The sequence below is a fragment of the Gigantopelta aegis genome, chromosome 6 (genome assembly GCF_016097555.1).
Source record: "Gigantopelta aegis isolate Gae_Host chromosome 6, Gae_host_genome, whole genome shotgun sequence".
In the NCBI taxonomy this organism is placed as follows: Eukaryota; Metazoa; Mollusca; class Gastropoda; order Neomphalida; family Peltospiridae; genus Gigantopelta; species Gigantopelta aegis.
The window spans coordinates 15,590,266-15,609,437 of record NC_054704.1 but is presented as its reverse complement, the minus strand read 5'-3'; the positions used below and the strand labels follow the sequence as shown (position 1 = coordinate 15,609,437).

At 33.8% G+C, this 19,172-nt stretch overlaps 1 protein-coding gene across 3 annotated transcripts in view; it reads right to left on the bottom strand.

Annotated features, from left to right (window-relative positions):
* The window catches only part of LOC121373941 (acetyl-coenzyme A synthetase, cytoplasmic-like), a 57,107-nt gene that overhangs the window by 8,192 nt on the left and 29,743 nt on the right, over positions 1–19,172 (bottom strand). For 2 of the 3 annotated variants that reach the window (XM_041500779.1, XM_041500784.1), the window contains exons 4-15: positions 15,192–15,264; positions 9,854–9,929; positions 8,933–9,062; positions 8,096–8,211; positions 6,089–6,281; positions 5,409–5,542; positions 4,622–4,754; positions 4,153–4,209; positions 3,507–3,593; positions 2,895–3,003; positions 997–1,196; positions 462–507 (exon numbers count right to left, since the gene is read on the bottom strand). In XM_041500779.1, the coding sequence (XP_041356713.1) occupies positions 462–507; positions 997–1,196; positions 2,895–3,003; positions 3,507–3,593; positions 4,153–4,209; positions 4,622–4,754; positions 5,409–5,542; positions 6,089–6,281; positions 8,096–8,211; positions 8,933–9,062; positions 9,854–9,929; positions 15,192–15,264 (1,354 nt within the window). The remainder of the gene's footprint in view (positions 1–461; positions 508–996; positions 1,197–2,894; positions 3,004–3,506; positions 3,594–4,152; positions 4,210–4,621; positions 4,755–5,408; positions 5,543–6,088; positions 6,282–8,095; positions 8,212–8,932; positions 9,063–9,853; positions 9,930–15,191; positions 15,265–19,172) is intronic. The other variant, XM_041500780.1, reaches the window with a different exon arrangement.

Genomic DNA, 19,172 nt, shown 5'->3' with positions numbered 1-19,172 from the left:
GAATTCTAGCTTGGAGCAAAGTGATGTCAGCTTTGACCAACTCCTGTATACACAGTGTAAACAAACACAGTCGTTTAGCTGGGAAAGTCTACTTAATCAAGCGTTTTACAGAATTATTTACAGTAATGAAGCAGGACAGCTGATAATGTTCATTACCATTTTAGGGGTGGCTGGTTATCCCACAATATATAATAGCCGTCACATTTAACCATTTATTAATTAAATATAAGATTATACTTGTTGATATTAAGCAATAATGTGCATCATATATCGTTGAATATGCATACCAGTCCAAAAGTCTTGCGCGATCATTCTTTTAAAGTTTTACACATGGCTTAATATCAAGCATCTACAGGACATCCTTACTGCTTAGCAAAACAGACAACCTCAATGTGCTGATGTGCCATTATACATTCCTTTCCCAGTGTCCAGTAACCATTTTGTGATCTATGTATATTTACCAATGTTCTTCAGTTCCGAGAGGAGTTCATCAGTAAATTGAAATCCCTGAAAAATAAAGAAGACTACAAAGTTTGACAATTGAGAATACATACACAATTTGAATTTGAATTTTGTTTTTTGAATTTTTTTAATAATAAAATCTTGTTATAACTACCCAAATAAAAAAAAACAGTGTCACATAAAAGCACTGAAATATAACAAATGCACTGAAAAACAAATTAAAACATAATAATCAGTATTCTGACTTTTATTTGTCATGTATCTGAACAAGTAAGTTTAACAAAGTAAAACTATATTCTGTTTGCATTTCCGACCATAGGGTGCTAAATTAGTGAGAAATATGAATAATGATGCGAAATATGAATTGGTACATGCATGCAGAATAGATTGCACTGACTTTCTATCTCCTGCAGTATTCTGAAGGTTAAACAGCTTAAAGTAGTGCAACTTATTTTTCACCTGCAGTATCCTAAAGATTAAAAATCTTAAGACACCAAACTGATGTATGCTTTGGTGTCTAAAACAATTTCTTACCTCCTTGAGAGTGACAAAGCAGTATATGCAGTCACCCTTTATTTCGTGTGGATGTGAAACAGAGGCTGCCTCGGTGACTGCCTCGTGTTCAATCAGTGCTGATTCCACTTCCGCTGTGCTCAGCAGATGTCCCGACACGTTGACCATGTCGTCAATACGGCCTGTGATCCAAATGTAGCCGTCTTTGTCCTGACGTGCACCTGCATTAACATAAAAGCAATATCATAATTGTCACACCATAACTGATTTAAAAAGTGTTTTTAAACATGAATTCCACAGAATTAAATGTCTCACCTAGTATAAACTTATAGTTTGCAAAGGGGTGGGACCTGATGTGTGGTTGATCTGAGGTTGATCTCTGTCAGTGGACTCATTGGGCTATTTCTCGTTTCAGCCAGTGCACCACGATTGGTATATTAAAGGCCATGGTATGTGCTATCCTGTCTGTGGGATGGTGTATATAAAAGATGCCTTGCTACTAATGGAAAAATGTAGTGGGTTTTTTCTCTAAAGACTGGATGTTAAAATTACCAAATATTTGACATTCAATAGCCGATGATGAATATTTTAATGTGCTCTAGTGGTGTCGTTAAACAAAACAAACTTTTCTATATTGATCTAAAAGTTAAACTTTAGCACAAAAGTTGATGCCACTGCGTCAGCTTTTTACTTTGTAAAGGTGAGACAAACTCCTGCAAAAATGGAGGAAAATAAAGATAACCAACTGAATTGTGCGTTTGCAAGGTTGCATTCAAGGTAGTTATCCAAATACGGATAAATTCCTGTACGTGGTTGACATCAATTTATTTTAAGTTAAAGGATTTCTTATTTTCATGAATGATTAATATGTAAGATATCTGAACTAAAAACTATTATTTTAGGAACTTTGGTTTTGCACATCTGTATCCCATTTCCAATGAAATCTCTGAGCATCAAAGGAAGGAAGGAAGGAAGGAAATGTTTTATTTAACTGGGAGCACTGGCTAGAATGAGAAATATCCCAAATGGGCCCACCGACGGGAATCAATCCTAGATCGATCGCGCATCAGGCGTTGAGCATCAAAGAGAATACGACCTTAGTCTTTCACTGTTACCGTATAGCACTATAACAACTACATTTATCAACAAATCACTATAATATCCTGTGTGAAATTAAAAGCTGAATGTATGTCATTTTTGCAACATGAAGGATAACACTGTTACGGAAATTAAACAAATTTCATAATTAAAATACATTCATTAAACATTGTGCATATCTGTAAATCTGTACAAAAGAATTTCAATTCATTTGTTAGCCATTTACCCTACGACAGTAATCAGAAATTTCAGAAAAATTAAAAAACTTGGAAATATAATTATGAAAAATTAAAAAACAAACATTATCCTCTCAAATGACAGCAATAATTGTTATATAGCAGCAAAAAACTGTCATTGTTGAAGATACTGACCTATGGTAATTCATTTCACAACTACCCTAATCATCAGTGCCACCTTTAAGGTTTTTTTTGGTTTTTCCCAGTTTATGCTGGGGGAGGGGGAGGGACGAAGAATGGAAGCCACTATTCAATGGAATCAAGTTATGCTACTTTTACTTCAAGCTAAAACAATGATTTTAATGAAGGATTTTCACTAATTTTTATCAAATTAAAAACCCCTTCATTGCAAATGAAATAATACGTATCTCCTGATATTTGACTACAACTTGCCACATCAATTTAGTGTTAGTGTTTGTCTTTATCTTTATTAGAGAGCTAATCTTTAATGAAACATTATTAATAAATATTTCTACATCTATGAAAATGTTTAAAAATGCAAAATAACTATTTTTATGAAACAGCCATTTCAGTCAGTGCATGAAGTAAAAGTAATAACAAAATCATGTTGTACAAAGTCATTACCATCTCCTGTGCAGTAATACCCAGGGAATTTCTTGAAGTAAGTCGTTTCAAACCTCTCATGGTTTCCATACACTGTTCTCATTATTCCGGGCCACGGTTGTTTGAATACCTAACAATAAAACCAACACACTTCAGGTATATTCCCCTTCTGCATACAAATGTATGTACTTTATCTGTTTAAAGGACACTTTTTTAGAATTACCATTGGCAGTGTGTACAAACTACTGTTAAGTGGTCTTATAAACATATCTGACAATATGCTAAAAAAATATGTTTTCTATCGTTTTAACAGATGTCAATGTTATACTTCAAAACTGATTCATAAGACCATAAGCTGTCTAACCAAGACATTTTGTTATTTGACTTAGCTGAGTTTATGTGGCTTATTAACTAATGTGTCGTAACATCTGTGGTAAATTCTGCAACCAAGAATAAGAGCAGAAGGACACTGAAAACCAATTCCTGTCAACAAATGAGTGAAAAAGCTTCTAGTTACCATACAAATTGTTAAATGTCTATAAATACTAAGTTTAACATTTTAATCTAATATGATATGAATTCAATACTCTTAAAAAGTCTTATAATAACAGTCTACCTCCATATATTACTCACCAAGTAACCTTCTTTGTTTGAATTTTTCGGAATTGTTTCTCCATTTTCTGATAAGATTTCTGGAACTATACCAAAGAATGGAACACACTGTGGGAAAAAAACATAAAAAACCTATTATAAAATATATCCCAAATCATTAGTCACTTAACTATACAGCAATGGTCAGGGCTTCTAGATTATGGTAGCCCCACTCCCATGGCTAGTGATATTCAATGTTGGGCTAGTAAGTTACTATTGCCATGCCCGACGGCTAGTGAATATTTAGTTTTTGAAGGTTGCAGTCTATTTTGTAAATATTAATATCATGCCCCCACTACAAACCCCCAATGTTAGTCATTTTAAGCTCCATCTCCCTCTTTTCGTGAAATATCTAATTATTAGTATTATTTAGTAAAATTGTATTCACTTAAGTAAAGTAGGACTAGTGAATTTTTAATTGTGGCTAGTAAAAATTTTAATCACTGATCCCATAGTTAGTGGATTTTATAAATATTCTAGAAGCCCTGAATGCTATTTGCTGTAGAGAATTAAACACTCCGCAGCAATCTCCATGGCACTGCCGACTGCTGTAGGCAATTGCAGAGGTTATACAGCTAGACCATGTGATTTTTTTACACTAGATTAAATATTGTTTATCACAACTTACAGCTGATCCCGGTTTTGTAGGGATTGCTCCTGGTAATGGTGTCAGAACATGGCCTCCCTGTCAAAAAAAACAAAATGCATGTTCAGTATAGTAAAAATATTCAACTTATTTTCTTTTTTATATTAATAAACTGAAGTATATAAGCCAGTCTTTTTTAATAAATGCACTCCAATTTATTTGATCTGTAGACAAAGAAGTAACTAGTTAGAAGTATGTAATCCAGATCTGTTAATCTTATCTTGTCAAAAGGGTGTCAAATGCAAGGGTGTTGATGCTTCATAAAATTTCTATAAAAATTGGCTTTGAACATTATAACTTTTGATTAGATCAATTACTGCCATGAAACCAATGTTAAATATTTAGGGAATCTAAATAATTCTATACCAAATCCTTCATAAAACCACCATGAATCATAACATAATCAGAAAATGTTACAAAACAACAATTGTATAGATGATTATAAACATACAGTTTCAGTCTGCCAGAAAGTGTCCACAACTGCACATTTCTCGTTGCCCACCACTCGGTGGTACCACAACCATGCTTCTGGGTTGATTGGCTCTCCAACAGTCCCCAGTATTTTCAGTGATTTTCTTGAATGTCTAAGAAAATGGGATGGAATCTTTGTAAATTGTCTAACAACACACCAGCACATTATTGAAGGCTACCGAGAGCCAAATAGCAGCTAGTCATATATGTGAGAAAATATTTTGTTTAAATCAACCACTTTTTGATATTTACACACACCCCCCCCATGTAAGCCATGACACTCCAAACACTTCTACCCGATTTTTAGAATAAGAGAAGACACTGACTGCCATAATACACTAACAACATATTAACAAATACAGAAGCAAACGCCGCAACCTGAGATATAACAGATGTCATGCTGGTTGGAATGGGAAATGATCTGATGGGTTCAACGAGGATGTATGATCCTGCAAGACATCACATCCTGAGCATGCAACTAACTTACTATGATATTGTTTTTGTTAAAAACAAAGACCCAAAGACAGCATTCATGTATATCAAGTATATCACAGGTGAACAAAGTGTACACTTTTCTTCTTTTTAAAAGTTCTAGTGTACTCTGGTATTAACCCCCATCACACAATTTATGTAAATTCAATAAAATGTTGTTAATTGTAAACGGCCCGTAAATAAATTCAAACCTCAAAAATGTCAAATGTCTTAAGTATCAGAAAAAGATGTAAACAATGCCTGTGGAGCACAATTTGGAAAATAATCTAACATACTTTGTGACGTGTTCATCACCAAACTTCATAAGAGTTCGAATGGCAGTAGGTGCTGTGTAGAACTTTGTAACCTTGTACTTGTCAACAATTTCCCAGAATCTACCAGCATCAGGATACAAAGGCACACCTTCAAACTAATACAAAATGTAATCTTTAAATTACCATAAAGGAAGTAGGTAAAGAAGAAATAATTACTATGTGCTTCTTTTTAACTACACTGTATAATCTATACTGTTCTAATACTTCTCACATGCATTATTATTATTATTATTTGTTGTTGTTTGTTTATCAACAGATTGATTAGTGTTACAAAGCTTTATTGTAAGCACAGTTATGTGCAAAGATTTAAGAAACAATCTTTAATAAAAACTAAAAATATTTTTTAGTTATAATTCTTTGTCTTTTCTTTCCCTCCCTTCCTCTTTCTCTCTACCTCCCTCTGTCCCTCCCTTCCCATTTCCCTAATTTTTAAGGATGGCTTAAATATAGTGAGAACATATATTTAATATTTACAACACTGATTGATTCATGAAATACAAAGACATTAAGTATTCAGTTCATGAAATACAAAGACATTAAGTATTCAGTTCAATACTCAGTTAAAATTTAAATGTGGTAGAAAACACAATCTAAGTTTAATAATCTTTAACATGTACTGTTCATAGTCAGTTATCACTTACAATTATTCCTGTTGCCCCATTGCAGAGTGGGCCGTAGCAGACATAGGTATGTCCTGTAATCCAGCCCACATCTGCAGTGCACCAGAACACATCAGACGGGTGGTAGTCAAAGACATACTTGAATGTGGTGGTAGAGTACAGCATGTATCCTCCAACTGTATGTAACACACCCTTGGGTTTACCAGTAGAACCACTGAAACATGTGAAATGGACATTTTTAGAAGAAAAAAATTAAATTCCATAAGAATAACAGTGGATCATAATTCAAATAGAAGAAAAATAAGTGAAATATTGGGGGTTTGTGGGTTTGTTTAAACCTGCAGTCTCAAGTATTTAGAACAGATCTTCAATTTTTTTTTTTTTTTTTTTCCTTTCCTTTTCTTATCTTTTTGTGCTTGCGCAATCATGTATTAAAATTATTTTAATGTTGGGTATAAAAAAATAAAATAAAATAAAACAACCGCTAAACTCTGGGTTAGGCAATAAATTTAAACGGCGCATGCACACTATAGATAAACTAAAGGAACTTTATGACGATCGGAGCCTGACTTGGAGCCAGATCAAATGCTCGAATTGTGACTATAAGAACCGGAAAAGAAAGTTCAAAAAATGTCACCAGACAAGTGCATATAAAAGATGCCTTGTTACAAATGAAAAAAGGTATCGTGTTTTCTCTAAGACTACAAGTCGAAAATTACGAAATGTTTGACATTCAATAGCTGATGATTAATAAATGAATGTTCTCTAGTGGCGTTGTTACACAATTAATATTTTTTAAATGTGTATTTTACATTTGATCAAACTGTATGTAGTGTTGTTTTTGTTTGATCAGATGTTGAAAACTATAAGTATTGTTCTCAGTCTTACTGCCATATATAGTAATTTGATGATAACATGAATGACCACTCTGAACTTAATTTGCACTCGAAAACTTACACTCAACAATACATATTAGCAATGTGCACCCACTAATGTGACAACTATAAAGTTGAAATATCACAAGTGCAAAGTTCAACAAAAACATGACGAAGTGAGATTTGGCATTACTGGGAACATCAGTATGCATGTACTGGTATGTGCATTTATGTAATTTCACACAAATCTGCTGTTCACAGCAACCATACTACCTACTTTCATAGATTAGTTTCACACTGTATCGCTGTCTCTGAAACCAAGATTAATGTAAAAAGGTAACAACAGATGAACACCAGCAAATATTCATTAACCCTGCTCCAGCAACATCCTCTGTAAAAGCCATCAACTGTCTTTAAAAGGGTATACAAATTATTTCAAATGCAATATAGCAGTAACCAACTTGTGATGCCACATACTGATAGGGGCATGCAGTGCAACAGGTCATAAGATCAAGGAAGGAAGGAAATATTTTATTTAACGATGCATGCAACACATTTTATTTACGGTTATATGGCGTCGGATATATGGTTACGGACCACAGAGAGAGGAAACCTGCTGTCGCCACATCATGGGCTACTATTTTCAATTAGCAGCCATGGATCTTTTATATGCACCATCCCACAGACAGGGTAGTACATACCACAGCCTTTGTTACACCAGTTGTGGAGCACCGGTTGGAACGAGAAATAGCCCAATGAGCCCACCGACGAGAATCATATCTTAGATCGATCGCGCATCAGGCGATCGCTTCATAAGATCGATTACCTGTGATATCCACCCCCACACAACATCCTAACCATTCTTCACAACTGTTACATCAAATGTTATTGTATTTATGAGGAGACTGCATATGAAAGATCCATTCCTCCTTTTCAGTAGATGTCTATCTTTTAAGTCGAAGTATCGAAATATTAGACACCAAAAATAACTGAAGTTTAAAATGTGCTGTGGTGTCAAAACCAGACCCTCTATAAAATGGAATGTATAATTTTAAGCACCCTTGGTTTTAAATCCATTCTGCCTGTTTATTTAGGAGTATAAAATAAAAATAACATTAGGGTGAAACTGTCGACAGAACATTAGTAATCTAACCTGGTGTAGAGCATGAAGAGGGGGTCTTCAGCATCCATCCACTCTGGTTCACACACTGGGGATGACTTCGCCATCACCTCATGCCACCACACATCACGGCCAGAATGCCAGTTGATCTAAAAATAATCAGTGACATATTAGTGTTCTCAAAATTTAGGTTGTAATCAATTACATATTAGGTGCCATTCACATATACATGCATACAACTTGTATGCTAAGGGGATGTGTTAATGCCAGCTTAATGCTTTTGAGGCATACAAAAACTGTTCGTAAAAATATTTCCTACAAAATTAAAAATTTTGATGTATGCTTTTAGATGTGAGTTAACAAAAGAAGAAAAAAAAAAAGCAGTTTTTTTTCGCTTATAAATGTTTTAGTAAGTTAGTGTTCTATATTGAAACTAATAAAAATTTGTTTACATTTTTGGTCCAGCAAAAAAAAAGGAAAGGACATTTGTGTACAAGATACATAAAACATGATTTGTCAACAAAATATCTAATGCCAGTCTTCGCCAAGAAAGGCAAGGGATCACTCCCCTTCCCATCCACATTTGCCTTGAAAGATTTAGTAGACTGGCAAATTGCAATAAAAATTTAATACCTTTTAGTTAAAACTGTGTGATTACTTGCCTAGCACCATTTCAAAAAGCTGCAATCTCAATTATATTTGTATTAACTATTTAAGATATTTTATGCAATTATTGTTCCTCCCGTAACCTGCCATTCTTTACTATTCTTTAGCTGTAATCGCTAATCTAAGTTACATAAAATGAAATTAATCAATCAATACTGCTTAAAAAGGCCTTTCTAATGTTTAGTGGTGGGAAAATTAGTTTACCTTAAATTTGTTGTAAGGCCTCTTGGCTGGTGGTTCCTGATCCTGATCACCATTAACATCATCATGCACAATAATTTCATTCTCTGGGCTCAAATGTCGTACTATAATGCATTTCTCCACTGTATGCCCCCTGTCACAAAAACAAGCAGATACTTATTATTAAAATTTTAATAATATACTAAAAGTTAAAGTTTAAACTATCTTATAGTGAAATAAATAAAACCACATAAAAACAGACTGGGTTCAAAATATGACAATTATCTGCACAAATGGAATAGAAAATAAAAATGAATGATTGAAAAATAAATCAACTATCAAACTATGGTAAATCCAAAATATTAAGTGATGAACATCATCAAGAAAAAAATTCAAGAGTTAAAGAACAACACAGTGCAAATACAAATATCACAGATAGATAAAATTCAAATTTAGAATAAAATCGAAAATCGAAAAACATGGCAGATATTTGAATTTTGAAGATGTCTAAACCACATCTGATAAACATAGCACAAAGTAATTTTCTTTGGTAAACATGATAACTTGTATAAAGTAGACAATCCAGAACTGACTGTAATAGGTTTTTTTTTTTAAATAACATTCAGCATTTGCTATATCTACAGTAGAGCAACTGTTCATAAAAAAATTCATAGCCTATCATGACAATTTTCACCCAAAATATTGCTAAAATCTTCTTAGTATTTTAGTGCTTCTTTGATCAAAGTAGATATCATTTAGAAGGGTTATTCTTTCTATAGCTGTTACTTTGTGTGGTAGTAATGTACTTCATTAGATTACCCCAAGCAACTTTCAAGTTTGGTTTCACAGTAACGATTGGCTGCTTCATGATGAACAAGTCTCTTACAAATTAACCACTGAAATTAACATTACATATACTGATGACCTTCTTTTTAAGTATATTACCTGTCATCACACAACTTGACTGCATTGTCAACTATTTCTTTGAGATTCAGTAGTTTTGTTCCTCTCCAAACACCATCTAGACAGAAACTAAATAACATTATTGATGTGCAAAGACAGTGAAATAATTTTTTATAATTTTCTTTTCCTGCATAATTTAGTAGCTTAAGTTTATAAAAAGCTATTTACACAATAAAGATACATATTAACAACACAATATATCTAATGTATATGACTGATTAGTAAATTACATACTTTACTATCTTCTTTTTACAATAATTTTTAAAACATTAATTTTCATAATGTAAACAAGACAATAGTATTAAAATACTAGTCATACTAACATTCCTGGGCCCTGTTTTACGAAGTAATCTTTGCACTAAGATCACCTTAAATTGTGCACTTAACAGTGTTCGAGATTACAAAATTTGGCCAGTATCCCAGTTGGATACTGGGTTCTTGAAGTCTGGTATCCAAAATCAAATTCTGGTATCCCCTGGATATCGGGATACCGTTAATCTCAAACACTGCTTAATATGATCTTAGAAATAAGATCGCTTTGTAAAACAGGGCCCTGGAATTGTTCAGAAAAAAGTAAGTTTGATCAATCTTGTTGAAATTTAAATGTCAGTAGAAATATGCTAAAGATGTGTATGCTTTTAAATACATGTAGTATATATTTAGATGTGTGAAATAGTAAAACAAAATTTAATTATGATTCCAAAATATTTTTAAAATATTTTGTTTACAGACAAAATAGTCACTATGAATGACAGTAAATTACAAATATGCCAATATTTTTAACTGACTGGTATACAGATGTAGGTGGGTTGTTTTCTTAACTTACTTGAACTTTAATAAAAAAAAATCTAATTACCTTGAATCTTTTAAAGTGAGACAAGGACAAGGTCAAGTTTAGAATTTGATTAAAAAGTTTTCCTGATCACCTTGAATAATGTGAGCCAAGGACAAGGTGAAGTTTAGAATTTGATTAAAATGTTTTTCTAATTATATTTAAGTCATGATTGTTTTTTTAAAGGAGAGAAAGAAATGTTTTATTTAACGATGCACTGGTCGGTGCAAGTGGTTTACACCTACCCATTGAGCCTTGCGGAGCACTCACTCAGGGTTTAGAGTCGGTATCTGGATTAAAAATCCCATGCCTCGATTGGGACCCGAACCCAGTACCTACCAGCCTGTAGACTGATGGCCTGCCACGACGCCGTTTTTTTTTTTAAAGGATGGCTTTATATAAGATATAAGAGTTTTTTTCACTGAACACCCCTTGGACCCAAGAAAAGAATAACATCTGGAATCAGACCCAAGACAAGAATAGGAAGGAAGGAAGGAAATGTTTTATTTAACGATGCACTCAACACTTTTATTTATGGTTATATGGCGTCAGACATATGGTTAAAGTCCACACAGATATTGAGAGAGGAAACCCGCTGTCGCCACTTCATGGGCTACTCTGTTTGATTAGCAGCAAGGGTTCTTTTATATGCAACATCCCACAGATAGGGTAGTACATACTACAGAATTTGATATACCAGTCGTGGTGCACTGCAGGGATTCTAGATGGTGGTAGCCCCACTCAAATGGCTAGTGATATTCAGTGGTGGGCTAGTAAATAACTACTATTGCCATGCCTGACGGCTAGTGAAATGTTTTTGGTCAAATGTTGCAGTTAAGTCTATTATGTAAATATGAATATCCTGCCCCAACCCACCAATGTTAGTCTTTAGGTAACAATTCTGATTATTACTATTATTTTGTAAAATTGTTTTAACTTAAAGTAAAGTAGGGCTATTGAATTTTTAATCGTGGCTAGTAATTTAATCAATTATATTTAATATTTAATCACTGATCCCATGGCTAGTGGATTTTATAAATATTCCAGAAGCCCTATGCACTGGCTGGAATGAGAAATAGCCCAATGGGCCCACCGACAGGGATCGATCCCAGACCGACTGCACATCAAGCGAGCCCTTTACCACTGGGCTACATCCCGCCCTGACATGATTAGCACAAATTACTTTGACGTCACACACTTTAACTAAATCTTATGAAAATGTTATGCTCAGGCATACAGGTCTTGATGGCTTGTAAACTAGTGACTCACAGCAACACATTATTACCAAGAGACCTTGAAAATTTGCATATACCTTTAAATTTGCATACCATTATTAACTAGGTTAATACTCTACATTATCAAATGAGTTTATGACACAATAAATACTCTTAGAGACAGGCTGGTTGTGAAAAAACATCATGTAATGTAATTAGTGTGTGGTGCTAGATAAGACTAACATGCTAATCTCACTTATTTAAGTGCACTTTATGTGGACTGAATGATCTTTCATTACTGTGTACATAACATGAAAGCAAAGCTTTACAAAACAAAATTAACATGTCAAGCTAATGGTAAAATACAGATTCTCTGGTACTAACAGTTTTCAACAAGGAAACAAACCAGGTGTGCATTGGGCAGTTGTGGTAAACAGCAAAGTGTGCAATACAAATGTTATACATTCTAAAAATTATCTGATTTTCTCAACAAGTAATATAACAAATGAGATACAAATTCATTCCAAGCAGACTTAATACCAGTACTAGGACATGGATTGTCTGTTATTTCTTTTACGGTCATTGAGGTATGAACAAACAAAAAACATCTGCAAACTGTATGTATCGGCGAAGTTAATAACACAAAAAGTTAATCTTTTATTTTGAATTATTTTTGGTGTTAAATAGTAACGCACAATAAGATAAGATACCAATATAAAATGACATAATCAGGTATGACGTTCCCCGACAACGTAATGTTTTTTTTACATTCATTGATAAACTCAAATTAATACAACTGGACCACTGGGATGATGGTAAATTGTAATGAATGTAATTTAAATTAAATTATTTGTAGTCGACTTAATTACTATTAGTGCTAAACTAATCTATGGCTTGGAGTCCTAATAATAATAATAATAATAAACATATATGTCTGAAGTGATTTCAGAGGAAAGACAACATCATGACAGTTATGCCTTACTTGCTCTGAACTCACAATAAAGTTCCTTGCTGTCATTTAGTAGCAGTGATCTACTTATGTGGCAGCAGAGGAATATAGTCATTTACTACGGTGATCAGCTTACTATTATTTATAATCAACAAGAGTAATTATCCCCAGACACTTATTTTCCTAATGGCTGAGATGTCATATACCATTTACACTAATGTGTTATAGATAATAAGTGTCGAAAAAAAAAAAAAAGGAAATCTAAATAACTACCATATAACAAAAATAAAATTAAATAAAAAGAATATATACAAAATGTATATATTTTATGCAACCCATCACCACAAACTAACAACCATAACAAAAAACCCTACAAACAAATACATCATGCATCTATGACATTGTATTCATATGTATGACATTTAAATGAACACATGGTATGTTCACTTACATGTGCATGATTTTGTATGCAGCTATAAATAATGAGCAAACCGAAACTGACATCCCATTTTCAGTCGTTATAAGTTGTAATTCTTTATATGCTGAAATCCAAACACAAATTTCTAACATACCCAATACATGTACCAATAGAATTTTTTTTAATAATAATAATTAATAAAATAAAAAATCATTGTAATTTTAGACCAAATATAAAAACCTTTTTCTGTGTCATGTAATGTTGCTGTTAGACTGAAGCAAACTACTATTAATTATGATCATAATTACAAAAAGTTCAAAATTTACTGTTTTTATATTGGTAACAGAGCAAGTTCTCAAAATTTCATTAAAAAAACAAGAAGAAAAAAAGTGTTTTTACAAAGGTCAGAATTATGTAAAGAAAAAATTATTTGGTTTTGTTAAATAAGTATTTTAATAGTTTATTTAATACTATTATTCTAAAAATGTATCTTACTCGTGTCTGATTTTCATGGAAATAATCATCTCTGCAGGGCTTTAGATTGCACCAAAGTCGATGCAATAAACATTGTGTCCAAAATAAGTATGCCCAATAAAAGCAAGCCCAAATTAAGTACAAACAAGCTGACCTCAACACATTTCACCTCATAACCACTGAAATGATAAGCTGTAATTAGATCAAAATGCAGTTCTGAATATTTACAAGCCTTCAATAACATTACCATACAATAACATGACCTCAGAGTGCTCAAAATAAACCAAAAACTTGTTGTTCCCAAATTAGTGAGATCTAAAGACCTACTCTGATAGTGTGTGGGCCAAATCAAGGAACCAAAAGTTGTTACACTTTGTCATATTCCTGCTATACTGTTTCCTAGTATGAAAATTCAACCAATATAATTAGGAGATAACCATATGGAGTTTTAATATTTATGGGTATTATTGTCTATTTGATCCCGCAAATGTAATTTTTGACAGAAGGCGTTAGCCTGAAGTTAAAAATGAAACATTTGTGAGAATCAAATAGACAATAACACTCACAAATCCAGAAACTCCATGTGGTTATGTCCTTTGTAAACTGAATTGTTTTTCTACAGAACTAACTGTATATTTGGTATTTCTTGACAAAAAATACCTGGCTACAATCTAACTGTAGACCCTTGAACCGTCAACTTGACATCACTTTCTAATGGCGTCATTAGCTTTCTGGGTGTTATTTTTATTTGATCCCGGAAAAAGAATGTAATTAACCAAACACAATACAGAACACACTCGCCATCAGTTTAACAATCTACCAATAACTACGGTATGCTGTTCATACAAGAATACTGGAGAATATTCTTGACTTGGGTGTTATTTTCATTTGATCCCGGAAAAAGAATGTAATTAACCAAACACAATACAGAACACACTTGCCATCAGTTTACAATCTACCAATAACTACGGTATGCTGTTCATACAAGAATACTGGAGAATTTTCTTGACTTGATAATGTTTTTGGCTGCTAAGGTAACTAAAATTGTTAACTGATTTTTTTTTTAGCAATAGAATATTTAATTTGAGTTCTACCGACATAGAGCAGTAAAATGTTACCTTCTACTTTATTTTAAAAGTGACAGTGGTGCAATTTGTTGTAATTTTATTAATAATATTTTAAATATAATACAAACATAGATTCTTTATTGTAGGGCCGATCATTTTCTTTAGTTTAATAACCAGATTTATCATAGTAAGTTTAGAGCTTCATGACAGTTATAATCCAACGAAACTTAGAAAACAGAAATAAAAGATAATTATTATTTTTATTTTTTTTGGTCATGCAAAGATGAACCATGCACTTTGAATTTAATTATGAAGTTGAAAAGTATATTTTTAACAAGATTGAAGCCAAGACCTAACAGCACACACCTGATGTAATTATTGCTTTACATTGGGCATCAATCACTCGATCAGACAACGATTCTGAAGAAAACCCAGCAAACTACAAAAGAAATTAACCAGTTTTTAGACCAGTTAACAAAATTATAACTCTACAACAAAATGTTAGGCATATAAAAGAAAATTAACCAGCTGACACCAGTGGCACTAACACTATATAAAAAAGAACACAAAATTTATTAGCTGCAAATTTTTAAAACGAAACAAATTTAAAATGTATACCTATTACCAATAACACAACTAACACAAAATAAAAAAAACCCCAGGTTTTACAATAAAAGACAACAATTAACTACAGATATGATAGATTAGAAACAATAAACAAATGAAAAGTAATAATTTTAATAAAGTATGAAAGAAAAGGAAAGAAAACAAACAGTTCAGTAACTCCCAAGCACATTGTTTTTAGTATTACTAGTATTAGGAATTTAGAGAGGCGGCAAGGAGCAGAAAAGTGCTCCAGAAAATGGACATACCCCTACCGGAGGTATAACAAGTTGAAAATGGTATGAAAATGAAGCTTATGCTCTCTAGTTTCAGGAAATGATGTTGTACTTGGCAAAATTGGTGCACAACATGCTCGTTTAACCCCTTTAGTCCCAAAACGCAATAAAAAATTGTACATCCACAAAGCAGCTCTCATTCACTTCCTGAGCCAGTACATAGAGGAAAACGTACCGGACAGAATTCCTCAAGAACGACAATTTGTGATTGCTGGAGGTCATCTCAGCCGAGAAGTTGTGAAAGAGATAACTGATCGCGAAACCAGAGATCTAGAGGAGCTATTCTCAACCCATGATGAGGCAGATACCAGGATGATATTGCATGCCACACATTTATCTTCCTTTCCACGCACCAATGTCAGCATCTTCATAAATCAAGGCTAATATTCGTTCCTCGTATTCAGCCTCGATACATGTCGTCAAGAAATCGTGCCACAAAATGCTTAAATTTCATTGGATGCGATGAGATCTGATTGCAATGAATCGCAACGCTCCTTATAGATTCCCTTGTTATTGTAAACAAAGATGGTAGCGTCAGCATCTGTGGAAACGTGTCGTGTTTGTCACGATATGTTAAAAAAAAGGTTTCGGTGGTTAATTTTTGATACTGCTTTCAAGATTGTCACATGTTACCGATGCTGTGATTGGTCAGCGATGTCATCGTGTAAGGGACATAATCGGTGTTACAAATTTTCTTCCAATAGAGGTGCTAGTAGTGGATATCAGTAATCTTGACTACATGTATCAAGGCTGAATACGAGGAACGAATATTAGCCTTGATTGATGAAGATGCATTGTCAGATGTGATGATACAGATGTCCTCGTCCTTTTGCTGTACTACCAAAGTAGGGGGAATTAAGCAATGGTGTATACATACACTCCGGCCACTCAGGAAAGTTTGACACCAGGGAGCGGTTCATTCCAGTATGAAAAACTGCCGAGGCTATTGGGGTGGAACAGTGTTCCAATTCTACCTGCTGTACATGCCCTTACAGGCTGCGATTCCACCAGTGGCTTCTTCAAGCTTGGGAAGAAAACTGCCTACACCATCCTCCAAAAAACCCAGGAAGCTCTGAAGGGACTGACAGAATTCCACTATCCAGATGATGAGGGGCTTGATGCTGCCAGGGAGCTCCTCCTTTTGATGTATGGGAAGGGTGGGAAGGGTCGCAAGGGAACATGACATGATACCCTCATCTCTTCCACCCACTGATGATGCGTTTAGGCAACATGCTCTTAGAGCAAAGTTCCAGACTATGATCTGGTGCAGTAGCCTCATTGTAAAGCCCATAATGAGGGATCCCACTGAGTACGGTTGGGTTAAGTGTGATGAAAGCTTGCCGTGTGTGACAAGTCTGAAGGAATCAGCCCCTCGGGAAATACGGGATTTGACCCACCTATACTGTAAAGATACAGACTGCATTGATGGTAGAAAATGTCCTTGTGTCTTTGCTGGCCTGAAATGCATAGAAATATGCAGCTGCATTAACTGCCCAAACACTGTCGCTGTACTGCAAGATGATGAGGATGGGAATGATGACGAAGACTAAAATGATGTTTTGGTAATAATTTGTCCAAAGATCATGAAAGTAACATTGTACATGTTGTATGTCAACTTGAAACTATAGGGGGAAATGCCTAACTATATACTAAGCTTTAACATGTTCAGTGGCTTAAGAACAAATGAATCATGAATTCCAAGTAGTCCTCTTTCATGCTGTATACTCCAAATATATTTTAACTGTTGTGAAGTAACTTATAATGACCCTTCTTCTGCACATAATTCTTTGAGTTGAAGAGGCAGGAAACTGCATCATGACCCCAAAACATGGAAGAGATAATCAAATCTCTAAAATGATTCTCACAAGACTTAAATCAAAACAAAGTGAGATGTGACTTGTGTGCATTAGCTTGAAAAATGACCTGTGTTAGGGGTGAGCATCTACAAGGTAATGATTCAGCATAAATACATTCAGCATAATAACATTTGACCTCATACTTTTGGATATCCATGTCTTTAATTTGAAATGAATAAGACACTTAAAATTTATTGTATTGTATTGTTCTTGTTCTTTTGTTATTGGTTTTATCAATGAAAATTGAACCTGAAATTTTCAGTTTAAAGCAACTGGCACTATTTCTGAGTGTATGAACGCCACCCCGCCCCCACTGCAGCATATGGGGCTTAATTGTGATTTCCTATAACTAGGATCAAACAATTTGAAGATTCATGGATGTACAATTTTAAAGTGCATTTTGGGACTAAAGGGGTTAAACGAGCATGTTGTGCACCAATTTTGCCAAGTACAACATCATTTCCTGAAACTAGAGAGCATAAGTTTCATTTTGATACCAGTTTTAACTTGTTATACCTTCGGTAGGGGTATGCTTCATTTCCTGAAACTAGAGAGCATAAGCTTCATTTTGATACCAGTTTTAACTTGTTATACCTCCGGTAGGGGTATGCTCATTTTTTTAGCTTCACGCTGCTGGTCTAATTTAACATGTTATAATTGTCACAACTAATCCAGCACAAAAGAAATGCTAATCTTTGTTAAGTTTGGGTGTGGGTTAATTTTTGGCATGCTTCCATCAGATAACCGTTCAAGTATGTCTGTTGTGGACACAACCTCTGCCTTCACCAGAGAGTTCTATCCTAGAGAAGTCCCTCCATTTACACACTGACCACTCATTTCTAAACACAGATACAGGACAACACATACCATGACCCTTGATGTTGCAGAGGACTGTCAACTAAGTCGATTAAATCCTAAGACTTTCTGCACCTTAATTATGTACAATTAAACACTGAGCTAAAATCCTGCATCCTTACAAAATACTAAATAATTTACTGCCTTGCTTTCACTAAAACAGTTTATTGCAATCATCTATTACTTTTCTTAACACAATGTTTACCATTATTTCAATAATACCTAAATAAATGTTAAGTTTGGTGCTACAATTTTAATACATATGATCTTTACTTAGTACATGAATGGCGAGAGCAATATTGGTATACCTTTAAATTTAGCATTATGAAATGCTATGAGGATAAACAGATGGAATGTAAAAGAATATTGCTAAAACAACCCAACATTTCTAACATGGATTGTTACAAGTAGGTAAGATTTCATTTATTATTCTTTGAAGGTGTATTACTGTAAATGTTTAACCTTAAATTTGTCAAATAAATAAAGAGCAAGCATAAAGAGAACATGTGCAAGCAAACCAAGCAGCTATGATTAGAGCATGAGGCGACTAAGCTGGTTGTTGTGAATATAGAATCCATGTGCCTTCTGAGATCTAGTGTTTACATTATTAGGTCACTGTTCAGATATATAATTTCAATCAATACAAAAGTGAGTGAAAATATGTGATCTGTGTCACAATTAATACAAACATATAACATCATATAACCAACAGAGATATGCTAGTCATTATAGAAATA